Source organism: Mytilus californianus, unplaced genomic scaffold, assembly GCF_021869535.1.
Source record: "Mytilus californianus isolate M0D057914Y unplaced genomic scaffold, xbMytCali1.0.p SCAF_7, whole genome shotgun sequence".
NCBI lineage: Eukaryota > Metazoa > Mollusca > Bivalvia > Mytilida > Mytilidae > Mytilus > Mytilus californianus.
The window spans coordinates 19443735-19457705 of NW_026262723.1; the positions used below are offsets into that span (position 1 = coordinate 19443735).

Here is a 13971-nt window from a genome sequence, read left to right on the forward strand (position 1 = left end):
GCCCCTGTATTCTTATTTAAAATAAATTATCCAAAATGAAATTTTAAAGAAGGGTCCAATCCTCAAAGCGCCAGAAGAAAAAGAAGGGAATTACATTATCTTAAAATGTTATTATTTTTACAATATCAAAATATTATGTTTCCATGAAAACATTCGCCAATTCATTTGTCTTACTAACATATTAGACGCTGTTCTGGTAATTTTAAACATTCATCTTATCAGCTTTACGTGAAACAGATTATAACGACATTCACCTTTAGCATGTTTGCCATCATCAGTGATGGTTACAGTAATCTGAGTGATTATTTAAAAACTGGAAACGATTTTCAACTTTGGTATGTTCAACATTAACTTTTTATAAAACATAATCAAGTATTTTGAAACTCACGTGGTAATTGTAATATATGTGTATTCATGTTTATCTGAAATTTAATTGTGTGGTAGCCCTGTTCTTCGCCCCTTAGGTGTTTGTGTATACGAATGACCCGAAGGCAGAAATACAAATTTTTAACTTTATTACAATCTGTTATTGTCTCTTTTTGTGCAATTTTTCTTATATATCATATAATTATGATAACAATTCTAGAATATCATATCGATGCACTTCACCTTTTGCCATCTTATTGGCGACTAACTATTTATGAGCTACTGATCTGCATTCTCAAATAGATTTAGGTCACTGCTTATCAAGTTCAACTGTAGAACGTGTATATTTTACAGTGTTTATTTTTAGAAAAGTTTGAACTTGTGACAGTTTTATGAAACTATTATCAATGTTTTGCGCTTGTTTGGACTTTTCTTTAATATTCATCGATTCTGGGCGATCCCAAGACATGCAAGACTTCATTCGATTTTATATGATTATATATTTACATTCAATTTCAAATATTTTATAGGATATGATAAATATATGACATTGCGTAATCCAACTTCCAAGTGCACAACATACATGATATATACAACTTGAGAAACTATGTGTATATATCTTTTCTGAATGTATAAATGGAATTACATAAGTAAATGCCAAAAGTGTCATCTATCATTCAATCATAGACCGTAACTCCAAAAAACATAAAGAAAAATCGTCAAAAAGTTAACTCGAATTTTTTTGATATAACAACATAGAATTATCAAAATTTGATAAAAGATACACAAAATCTGTCTTTTGTATATACATATTTTGATCGCTAGATTCTTCCTTTGGAACACTATAGGTTATTATAAGAGATTGGTTGTTGTTTGCTTAACATCCAGTGGCAAATATGTCATGCATATTTATGACGAGAGAAATATAACAATTAATACAAAAGGTAGGTCCTATAATCGTCAACTTAGGGTATTTAAATCTATATCAATGAATCTGAAATAACGTTACCATTCAGAAATTGATATCGAGGGTCGGTTGACATCTAAAACTTGACGAAAAAGCGATGATTTCAATTTTTCCATTGTCAGTGAAGCGACTTTCCAGCTGTGCCTGCACATTGACATAAAATACGATACGATACGATACAATAGTAAAGGGCTCGGGTTTCCTTTCCTATTTTCTTGATAGAGGGTTGCTACTTGCAAGGACGTTGTATTACCAATGGTTTCAAATGGTAAAATTGGATGTATCTGTATGAAGGTTTAACGGAACCTTTGCCTTGTTTTAATGGGTTCATGTTCTGAACAAACTTTAAAAAAATAGCTTTCAGTAGTATATTAAAGTGTAAAGTGCGATCTGTGTTGGCTTTCGAAAGCTCGGGGAATCATCTATACTATTAAATGAGAAGACCTCATTTTGAGTGTCGCTTCTCTTCCTTCCACTATAAATTAATCATCATGCCTCTGTGTCCTATAGGTACCATGCATAGTCGCATTTGTCATCCTCGCTTATAATTATTCAGTTTGGGTCATTTTGGGAGGAAAACGAAAATAAAGGCGTCCGGATATTGTTTCCGTAATCGGACGAACTTTTAAGTCATAGACAAGACTTCCGTTTAGGACTGTTTTAAAATTATTCATAATTTTCACAAGTACTTGGGGACAGGACAATTATTTTCGCATTTTTCTGTATACTATAATCATACATATACTATAAATAAAGTGTATTTGCTATTTACTATCAATTCCAAGTTTACTATCCATGGCGGTCACTTATATATTATATAGAGAGTGACCGCCGTGGATAGTATTAAACTTGGAATTGAGATTAAATAGAGTCTCTATATAATCAGAGACGTATAATACACATTTAGTATATATGTCGCTGATATAATATATAAGTGACCGCCGTGGATACTGATAGTAAACTTGGAATTGATAGTAAATAGCAAATACACTTTATTTATAGTATATGTAACTATGTTCATAGTATACAGAAAAACGCGAAAATAATTGAAATTAACAGAAAACAAAAAATAACGGACTTTGAAAAAAAGGGGAAGGGCTAAAAAAAAATTGTCCTGTCCCCAAGTACCTATGACTTTTGATACCTTTCCTGAAATTCTCCAGTCATAAAATCTTTTACAAAAATTCATCCTACAACATTTTACATACTTTCAACCACGGTCTAAATGCCCGCGATTTCGCGGGTTGGCTCTAGTGATAGATTAATGTAGGATTTTTGAGTTTTGAGTTTTGAGTTTTGAATTTTGAATTTTAAATTTTGTATGATCCTTCTCGGCTTTCGTATGCACGCTTATGAATGTAGTTTTTTAGAAGATGTCTCATTGGCAATCATACCACATCTTCATATTTAAATATTAAATGATTTGGATAGATTTCTATGTGTGATCTTGTTTGATTTCTTGTGTTCAAGTACCGAGCAATATAGAGAAGTTAATATAGTATTTTATTTCTATCACTACAGTAGTTCAAGTCTTGATCTGCTATGCCATATTGTTCCTAAAGTAGATATTAATATAAAATAAGAAGATGTGGTATGGTTGCCAATGAAACAACTCTCCACCAGACACAAAACGACGTATATGTTAGCGACTATACGTCACCGTATGGCCTTCCACAGTGAACAAAACACATGCCGCAAAGAAAGCTAAAAAAAGCGCCGACATAACAAATGTAAACAATCCAAACGAGAAAACTAACCGAAAAACAAATATGATATACAGCAACAAACAACGATCATTGAACTAATTGCTCCTGGCTTGGGGCAGGCACATAAAGAGTGCTGTTTTAATTATACGAAAAAAAGCTGTTATGAGTTTAAATAATACTATTTCATTCATACAGCAACAAACGACAACCACTGGTATCTATAATACACTGTATTCATCGATTAACCTTTATAACACATTTTTTTTTCTTTTTAATAAGGGAGTGGGGGTCTGATTAGCGTGATACATAAAGAAACGCACACCTGTAATAATCCGAAGCGTACTACTTAGATACATGATTTTTTTTTTAAATTTTAGTTGTTATTGGCTTTGAACTAGCTGTCAGTAACTTTGAGTACTCTCAGATCTGTACTTAGTGTAATTTTTGTTGTAATGGATGAGGGAGGATGTATACCCTGCCAAGTCCTGCATGTTTATGTTTTTGTTTGATGTTTTTCTTTGTATCGATCTGATGAGTTAAGCCTTTTTCAATTGTTTTTTATAGTTTGTTCTCATGTTGTGCTGTTGCACCGCTGTCCCAGGTTGGGGAGGGTTGAGCGCTCGCAGACATGTTTGGACTCACCATATTCTTGATGTGCCAGTCCCAAGTCAGGAGCCTGTAGTATAGTGGTTGTCGTTGGTTCATGTCTTTCATATTTGTTTTTCGTAAATTGTTTTGTTATAAATTAGGCTGTTAGTTTTCTCAATTGAATTGTTTCATATTTTTCATGTCGGGGCCTTTTATAGCCGACTATACGGTATGGGTTTTTCTCATTGTTGAAGGCCGTACTGTTGCCTATAATTGCTTTAATCCACTTCATTTGAACTTTTGTGGATAGTTGTCTCATTGGCAATCATACCACATCTCCTTATTTTTATACTGGCGGTAAAATATCAACAGATTTCATATCTGATATTTGTCTTTCACAATCCGGTGCTTCTTTTACAAATTAAAAGAAAATATCAAAAGAAAAAATAGAAAGAATTAGACAAATGTATTTTGTAGGATAAATAAAGATTTATAAAACATGGACTGGAGTGAAATATGTTTAAAAATGTAGCTTACTATTTAATATTGTAGTGCAACCAATTGTGAAATCAACAATGGATCAATCATATTTTAAAACCCTTGATATTGATTGCCAAGTGTGTTTTTTGTTTTTATGGGTGTATTTCAATAGACAAATTGAGGGAACAGATTAATTTAAGCGATTTTTAAAAATTTATTTAATGGAAAAGAAGAGATACTGTGTATCCATTCATAAAAAATCTATAAAGTTAAACTCTCTAAGTTAAACCTACAAGAGTGTAGGAGCCATTGTTGGGGGTCAAAGAGAGAGAGAGAGGGGGCAAGCGATGAAATTGCGCAAAACTTTCAAGAGTGAAGGAAAGTGGAAGGGGGGGGGGGGGGGGGGGGGTGGGGGGTGGTTATCCCCAACTTTTTGGCCCAAAAATATGAAAGGGAAAGTGATTAACTTTGACTACTATTAAATTCCGTATATAAAAATACAATATTATGTTCTAATCTAATTAGCATTCATATAAAAGAAGTAGCTTTAAACTTTATACTAAACTTAAGTCTATAATTATTATGTACCAAAGATATATTCTATACTTTTGGTAAGATATATCCTATACTTTTGGTAAGATGTATTCTATACTTTTGGTACGAACAGAATGACATGGAAATAAAAAGACAAAACATCTTTTGATGAGCAGAGACAACATGTGCTCGTTACTATACAGGAAGCCCCTCATAGCTTAAGGTATCCACAGCGGTCATTTCATCATCGTTAATTTGATTTAAGTTGTCTAGACATATAACATAGTGTTGTCAAAACGTCTGTCCAGGTTTATTATTGTTTGCTATTATACTTTTAGGACAAATAGTCTAGATAGGCAAATAGAAAGGTGTGTGCGCGGGAAAAACTGGTCAAATTAAACCCTACAACAGTTTATGTCTGTACCAAGATCGGCGATCTGAACCATGTTCTGTTTGCTAGTATTTGTTTTTGTTTGTATGTCTATCTTTTTGAATTCTGGTGTTGGTTGTATGTGTGGTCTGGTGATGGTTGTTTGTGTGGTCTGGTGTTGGTTGTTGGTGTGGTCAGGTGTTGGTTGTTGGTGTGGTCTGGTGATGGTTGTTGGCATGGTCTGGTGTTGGTTGTTGGTGTGGTCTGGTGTTGGTTGTTGGTGTGGTCTGGTGATAGTTGTTGGTGTGGTCTGGTGTTGGTTGTTGGGGTGGTCTGTTGATGGTTGTTGGTGTGGTCTGGTGATGGATGTTGGTGTGGTCTGGTGATGGTTGTTGGTGTGGTCTGATGTTGGTTGTTGGTGTGGTCTGGTGATGGTTGTTGTTGTGGTCTGGCGTTGGTTGTTGGTGTGGTCTGGTGTTGGTTGTTGGTGTGGTCTGGTGATGGTTGTTGGTGTGGTCTGGTGATGGTTCTTGGTCTGGTGTGGTGTTGGTTGTTGATGTGGTCTGGTTATGGTTGTTGGTGTGGTCTGGTGTTGTTTGTTGATGTGGTCTGGTGATGGTTGTTGTTGTGGTCTGTGATCCTGTTTTTGATAATTCCTGTTATCTTTATTGTCTCGTGATTATTGTACATTGCAGATATTTAAAACTTTGAGGATGATGGCAAATTTAAGGTATTGTTTAAATTTTTGAAAAATAACAAAACGTATTGAACTAAAACTCTGATTGGTATAACTCGCCTAGTTGATTAAAATAAAAAAAGATTGTCACAAACGATAACTCTTGTCAGCTGAAAAGGTGTAATACCACTAAATCATAGTACGTCACAACCGGTTTCATACGAAAAAGGGTCGAAAAAAAATATTCCTTTGAATTTGACAGTTGTAGGAACTTAACCCTGCATGTCATTGCAGAAAAAAAGCTTTTTAGTCATAAACATATATCTTGGGTGTTTCAAAGAACCATTTTAAAGCTTGTGAACAGGAAAAAAAGGGGTGAAAATTTGATTGGTTTACTTTCGGGGATGGTTATTATCATATATGCAAAGAAATGTTATGTGAAATTTTAACTGTAGCACTGAACAGAATAAAGCTGTACTCATGCCAAGCATTTCTTTATTTGAAACAATTTTTTGAAAAATGCCAATTTAACCAAGACTAATTTGGAAAACAATGGTGGTATTACTCCAAAAGACGAAATCAATCTTTTAATTGCATTGCACTGTTCCAACCTTTAAAAGGAATGATTTTAAGTTCCATATTTGCATAAAATACTTATTATATTTTTCTATGAGAAATCAAGGGAAAACTTATACACTTTGTAAATATAGAATAATGATATAACTTTGAGCAAAATAAAAATGTTCAGCACATTTTTTATTTATTTTATGCAATCGACAATAAGCAGAATACAATAATTGTATTGTCCACTTACATTAGCAGTTATATATAATCGATATTTTTTTCTATATTCGTGCTTTAAGGTTGAGAATTGTTTGTAATATGCACAGAGACTATATTTCATATATTATTCAGATTAACAGAAGCCTATATTTATTAAATGAATAAGTCAATCAGTAAATCGACCTCAATTTAATTTTAGAGTATGACAATGGATAAAACTGCAATATATTAGTACATAATTGATAGTGTCATGATGAGTTGTATACATTACATGAATGCATCAATGCTTTTCATTTAGAACTATGCTCTTTGGTGGCTTTGACATAAGATGATATTTGCTGATTGAAAAAGTGTAAAATAAAAAAAAAAAAAAAAAACGGTAGACACTTCAAAGATCCATAATGGACTGAATGTTTTTATTCAAATACGGGTTACTCCTGAGGGATAAGTATTTTATCGAAGGATCAATTATAGCTGATATGTAGTATTTGATTTTCTATCATTCCAACCAGATTCATGGAATAAATTGTTTTTATATTCGTTAAGAAAAAAAATGTTTGAGTTATTGCGGCCTTTTTAATAAGATAAAAGATTATATGTACGATAAAATATAGATGGTATGACGATATATACGATACATATAGCTGGTTCGACGACATTTGGGATACATATGTAGTTGGTACGACGATATCTACGATACATATAGCTAGTTCAACGATATCTATGATAAATGTCTACATTTAGCTTGAAATACGATATCAATGATAAATATATAAATAGCTGGTACGACGATATCTATGATAAATTTATGCATGCAGCTAGTACGACGATATCTGTGATATATTTGTAGATGGTACGGTAATATTTATGATACATTTGTAGCTTGCACAAAGATATCTTTGGATATAAGTATAGTTGGTACGACGATATATATCATATATTTATATCTGGTACGACGATAACTGTGATAAATTTATAGCTGGAACGACGATATCTATAATATTTATAGCTGGTACTACGATATCTGTAATATACTTATAGTTAGTATGGCGATATCTATGATATATTTATAGCTGATACGACGATACCTATGATATATTTATAGCTGGAACGACGATATCTATGATAATTTATGTTTATGACTGGAACGACGATAGCCATGATATATTTATAGCTGGTACGACGATCTCTATGATATATTTATAGCTGGTACAACGATACATATGATATATTTATAGCCGATTCGACGATACCTATGATATATTTATAGCCAGTTCGGCGATATCTATGATATATTCAAAACTAGTACAACGACATCTATGATACATTTGCGCAAAGATATCTTAAGGTATAAGTGTAGTTGTTACAACGATATATACGAGAGATATACCTGTTACGAGATAGAGATATAAACTCACTATAAATTCTCAATAGATGGAATGAAAAGATAAAAAAAACCTGATAGAATCTTAATAGTGCGGAATGTTACATTATTTTACAACGTTTTTCTTTGCATGCAGTACATTATTGACAGGTATGTTGAAATAAATTGATCAGAAAATTTTTACTTCGTGCAGTTTTAAGAATTTCTTCATATAATGGTTGTTTAGAAACCGAACTAAAACGTTGGTTAGAAACCAGATGAAATCTAGGTCTATTTATCAGTCTGTTGGGAATAAAGCTAAAGTTATGTTCTTTTTAGGAAATATTGGACACGTCTTTAAGTATTTAACGGACTTGTACTTTGACCTATAACTGTTTACTTTAAAAGGTACACATTGTGACTTGGATGGATAGTTGTCTCATTGGCACTCATACCACATCTTCTTATTTATATTAAATTAGTCTAGTGTCCTTGAAAAATGCATTCAGTGCCCTTGTTTGGATGACCATATGACTTAATACAAAAATATTAATAACAATAATAATAATAATAAAAATTCTAGTGGCTGGGTGGTTTCGACACGATAAAAACAGCTATCCAAACAAAATAACAGTAGGAAAATTCATAGTCATTTCTATTACATTTTGTTTTATTCTTTCATTAAGTGGAGGAAATTAAACGACTAAAATTCCAGTGACAATTTTTTGGAATGTTTATATTGTCACGATAAAAACAAATATCCACCAATTTATCAATATCACCTCTTCGTTTATAGACCACGTTATTCATTTTTGTAGCTCTCCTCGAGCATTCATTTGTTTTAAGTACAATGTATAGGGAACCATTTTTAATTTAGGGTTAGGTTTACAAGTTTGGCTAGTGTTAGGGTAAGCCCGCTCACTTCCCCGCCCCCCTTTTCGCGATTTGTTTTGATATATTGTTGTGTATGCATTTTGTTTACATTTATAAGGACATTTTATGGTCATTGATTTCATAGTTTACTAGGCCAAGGAGGCGGAACTAGACAGTGAAATAACAACTTTTGAGATGGATGTTAGAGCACTGGTCTAAGCTCCTCCCATTATTTGCTTATCCTATGACAAGCGACACATGGCGAGACTGGAGAGTGCAATAACTAAAAAATCACCCAGTTAACGCACTCTTCTAAAAATAACCAAAGTTAACACACTCGAAAATCAAAGGAAAAATTACCATCCATGTAACAAGTGTTTTTATTGTAATGATGCATCTTTAAGATGAGCCCTATGTACTTTGATAGATATAAGAAGATGTGGTATGAGTGCCTATGAGACAACTCTCCATCCAAGTCAAAATTTATAAGAGTAAACCATTATAGGTCAAAGTACGGCCTTCAACACGGAGCCTTGGCTCACACCGAACAGTAAGCTATAAAGGATCCAAAAATTACTAGTGTAAAACCGTTCAAACGGGAAAACCAACGGTCTAATCTATATAAAAAACAAGAAACGAGAAACACTTATGAATCACATCAACAAACGACAACTACTGAACATCAGATTCCTGACTTAGGACAGGTGCAACCAAATGCAGCGGGTTTAAACGTTTTAATGGTACCAAACCTTCACCCTTTATAATAAACATGTGAAAGCTCTCTCGCAGGCAAACAACCCATAATTGAAAAATATAAGGGCATACACCACAAGCACGGGGACACATTCTTCTACTGCATCCACATAGCACGAGCAACAAACCCTGCAGTAAATAGATATAAGGTGTGGTATGAGTGCCAATGAGACAACTCTCCATCCAAGTCAAAATTTATAAAAGTAAACCAATATACGTCAAAGTACGGTCTTCAACACGGAGCCTTGGCTCACACCGAACAGCAAGCTATAAAGGGCCCCAAAAATTAATAGTGTAAAACCATTCAAACGGGAAAACCAATGGTCTAATCTATATAAAAAACGAGAAACGAGAAACACTTATGAACCACATCAACAAACGACAACTACTGAACATCAGATTCCTGACTTAGGACAGGTGCAAACAAATGCAGCGGGTTTAAACGTTTTAATGGTACCAACCCTTCACCCTTTTTGAGTATATTCGTTTTGTGATAATTCAGAAAAATCCTTTAAATGAATTTTTGAATTTTGAACCAACACTGTTTAGCTTTATTTTTCAGTTTCTAGTGTCGAGCCGGAAAGTGAAGTCTCCATATGTACACGGAACAATAGCATCGGTTCCTATCAGATTCTGAACACTGTACCAATCACACAGACTAATCAAACGTCCTTGATATTCTCCGTAAAGACATGTCAACATGCACGAATCCTTTTGACTGACAATACAACTTCATTTAGACCCTCATATATAATTATAATTGGATTATGGACAAAGAAAAATCAGATCGTATCTCGCATCACCACATGTTTTAGTGAACAATTCACGAGATGTTTATATTCTTCAGTAGAAACTCCTTCTATTTTGAGCTGTAGTGAGTTTAGAACATTTTGGATTTCATGGAATAACAATATAACGTTTGGACAAGGCAACATAATTGGAGATAACATCACAAAATCTGAGATGCTATACAATGAAGTGGTAATTGATTTTGTTGCAATTCAACCTGTATCTGGTAATAATGATATATGGACATTCAACTCAGGTATCGTATTTTTTTTCTAAACCTTTAAGAATATTAATGTATAAAATGTCTATAATGAAGCACATATATAAATTATCCCAAATTGAAAAATGAATAAAAAGTCATTTTACAAAATTATCGTTTGAAATCTGAATGGTGTTTCAAATGACATTTTGGTGCGAGTAACTTCCCTTTAATGAAGTAATAAATGGTTAGCAACAAAACAGAGCATACGTTAGAAAATTGATAACGAATTATTCACAACTTTGTCATAGTATTTTCAGGTGTTTTTTTTACCTATGCATTGATTGCTTCTCCCTCTACTTTGTACACAATCGCTGACAAACTCAAGCATTGAGTTAGGAATATAAGTTTGGTAGAACCAAAAACACAATGTATTTCATACACATGCACTAAATACAATCTATGAAACTGAATGAACAACAGTAAAGCCGATGGAAAATTATCTCTCACCATAACTTAGCACAGCAGCGAACCCACACTTCTTCCGAAGTTGTGATACATATACAAATGTAACTGGTATATATTGTGTTAAACGTAATGTTAGAGACAATTCCGAATTTTTTATTTATCTATTTAAAAGCATTCAGTTTTTTTTGGGAAAAAAAACACATTTTATTATACGACACTCGGTATCATACTTTATATAAATATAAACAAAATATAACGCTTTAGGAAAAAATTCAGATAGAACAAAACATTCTAAAGTTATAAATATGAATTTTGATATCTAGGCATACATGTAATATTATATAGTTAAGTTTAAACAGTATTTGATTTTTTCAAAAAGCGCACAAATGACTAATGTACAATCGAAACACAGGGAAAAAAGAAAGAAGAAGAAAAAAAAAAAAAAAAAAAAAAACAACCAGTCTCCCTTGTTTGGTTTAAAGAAGTTAATATTCTGGGTTTTGAAAAAAGAAAACAAACAATTTCAGAAATAAGGTAAAAGCCATTTTGGAAACCAATGAAAAATAAAAATTCAGAAGACATTCGCTGTCCCCAGCCTATCATCTTGTTTCTATTATATGTCAAGTGTAAATGAGTATTAATGAGGCTGCGGAGGAGAATATATATAATCTTTACACTTTGTGATTATCAAATTCGTACAAATAAAAAGTGTTCATTGATTCGAAGCCTTATTGATAAAACTATATCTGAATATTTTTTTACTATAATTTATAGTTTTGTATGGTTTTACAATGTTATCAAATAATTCCATCAAACGGATTATATACCACCGAGCGAAGCGAGTCAAATACCAACAAAAGATAATCATTTTTCATCACCATCATATCATATCATAAGCGTATAAGAACTTAAATGCAAGAGTAGGTGACAACCTTATCTTCCAGATTATTATGTTTCAAAACGTACATATGGGTACATAAAAAACAAGATTTTATAGTATGGGAACAATGGTCTATTTATTAGCAGATAATGGGCATTCAACAAGATTTAACTGACTACGATTATTCTTAGAGCTGTAACCTTACAAATATTTAAACCGCGTCACATTCGTTATGTTTATTGTGTAATACAGTTGTTGTCATTGGTAACCGTCGGGCATGATATATCGTTATAGATAAAAATTTCTACTTCCGATGCTGTATGTAGATTTCAAATTAAGTACAACTATATTACATTGTCCTATCTTAATTACATCAACTATGGGCGAGTTTTCGATTCACATAAACATCTCTGTAAACTTTCATGTCACCACTTGAGTATGAAAACCATTAAATGCATTAAAAGCATTGTAATATATCTACATGTATATCAAAAATACAATTTACAATTTGTAGAGAGTAAACAATCATTTTATTTCTCTTTCAGAAATCAATGATACGATTGGTATAAATGCTGCCATTATTTGCGAAGGAGAAGACGAGACAACAATTCTGCCGGATATGCAAACTAATTGTACCTGTTCATGCACACACAGTGGAAATCATTGGGACTATCTAAATGATCTTAATTTAACAACGGAACAATTATATTTACATCTTAATGATTATCTTACAGATTTAAAAGCCTCCATTTCAATAAATCCAAAAAGTACTAGTACCGCTAAAGCTAAATTGAGGTGTGCAGCTGATAATCGTCCTGTTTCACGGTTCGCTGGTGTAATAGGTTCACTTGTTTTAGTTGCTGCAGCTGGTTTTATTGTTTATCTAGATTTAGTGGGGTTCGTCATTAAGTCGTGAAAACTTAACTCCAAAGGTTTATTACACTCCTTCAGATGCTAATTATACAAGAAATTATGCAAAAACGTTTCCACTTAATACATTGTCTCACAAACCAGAACTCTCTCGAAAAAAGAGGTATTCGTCACCAAATTTTTAAACCATATTTAATGAAATAATTAGTCATTGAAGTTAAATTAAGAGTTAGTTTCTAGTAGAGTATTGTGGTGTAGAAGCGTCGACAGAAGCACATTTTGTATGTAGAGAATACAATAAAATTAATGAAATTCTTTTGAAATATGCATTTAATGTATGATTATTTATGAAACATATTAAGAGACTATGAATTATAAGGCTGTAAAGTTGATAGACTTCTTAATGTATGCTAACATTGCAATGTACTTATCGAAATGATAAAAACGTCTCCATGGCGGTGTCACTGTAATATGGTTATGCGTGAGTTGACGTGGATTCCATCTCTGACCTGGTCAAATTAGAGTTGAAAATAAGTTTTTGCTGGGTTCCATCTCTGGCCTGTTCAAATTAGACTTGAAAATGAGTATTCGCTGCTTCTCCGCTCAGACGAGGCCTTTGGAGTAAGAACAAAAACCGGAGGCTCGAAGTCTGAAAAAAGTGTCCGAGTAGTGACCTTTACCCAATGAACTAGCACACTAAAACCCTGGTTCAGCCTGTTTGTTTGAATTCAATTTTATATCACATTACCACCATGTTATTGTCCTGTATATTCAAGTAATATTTGCCACTGGATGTTAAACAACCACCCTTACATCATAACTATTACTGTATCATTGTCTGTTTGAGTTCAATAAATCTTGAAAAACAAATGACAGTTTATAGTTTATATAAGGGATCTGGTTTTATGATTGTCTTAATGTAATAAGAACTCGCATAATTTTGCCACAATTTTGGGTCAATAAATGCAAAAGTTACTGGCTAGTTTTTCTTTGTAAATTTACATAATATAAGCCATAATATACAGTGGAACGTACTTTTTTTGATCCCACCAAGCATGCCAATGTCACTCACGGAATCATTCATTGAAATACAAATTTAATTTAAATATTTAACGATATATTACTTGATAAATATCCAGAAATTAATTGTCGTTGTTTGTAACTACTAAGATAGAGATACAATGCAAAAGAATCCTCATTAAAAAAATCAAATTTAAAAAAATATTCATGTCTGAAGATTTACAAAGATAACTGAAGGCTCTAACAAGCTTGTGTAGCTCACACAGGTTTATGTAAATTGGACAGA

At 32.8% G+C, this 13971-nt stretch overlaps 1 protein-coding gene across 2 annotated transcripts; it reads left to right on the forward strand.

Moving 5' to 3' along the window:
• The first annotated feature begins 242 nt into the window (after positions 1 to 242).
• Positions 243 to 13535, forward strand: LOC127709927 (uncharacterized). 2 transcript variants are annotated; one of them, XR_007985855.1, is made up of 3 exons: positions 243 to 335; positions 10022 to 10504; positions 12341 to 13535. XR_007985855.1 is itself a non-coding variant. In XM_052215632.1 (3 exons), exons 1-3 carry the CDS (start codon positions 7953 to 7955, stop codon positions 12709 to 12711), a joined length of 906 nt encoding a protein of 301 aa, XP_052071592.1. In that variant the 5' UTR covers positions 7805 to 7952; the 3' UTR covers positions 12712 to 13535. The 2 variants fall into 2 exon arrangements, 1 of the variants encoding a protein (XP_052071592.1); XM_052215632.1 differs by lacking the exon at positions 243 to 335 and adding an exon at positions 7805 to 8004.
• Positions 13536 to 13971: the final 436 nt, after the last annotated feature.

Bases quoted from the DNA above. Each gene is read 5' to 3' on its own strand.
- LOC127709927 (XM_052215632.1), top strand. From the start codon at position 7,953: ATGTTACATTATTTTACAACGTTTTTCTTTGCATGCAGTACATTATTG. The intron at 8,005-10,021 runs GTATGTTGAAAT...TTTATTTTTCAG, and splicing joins ATGCAGTACATTATTGACAG to TTTCTAGTGTCGAGCCGGAA. The intron at 10,505-12,340 runs GTATCGTATTTT...TTTCTCTTTCAG, and splicing joins TATATGGACATTCAACTCAG to AAATCAATGATACGATTGGT.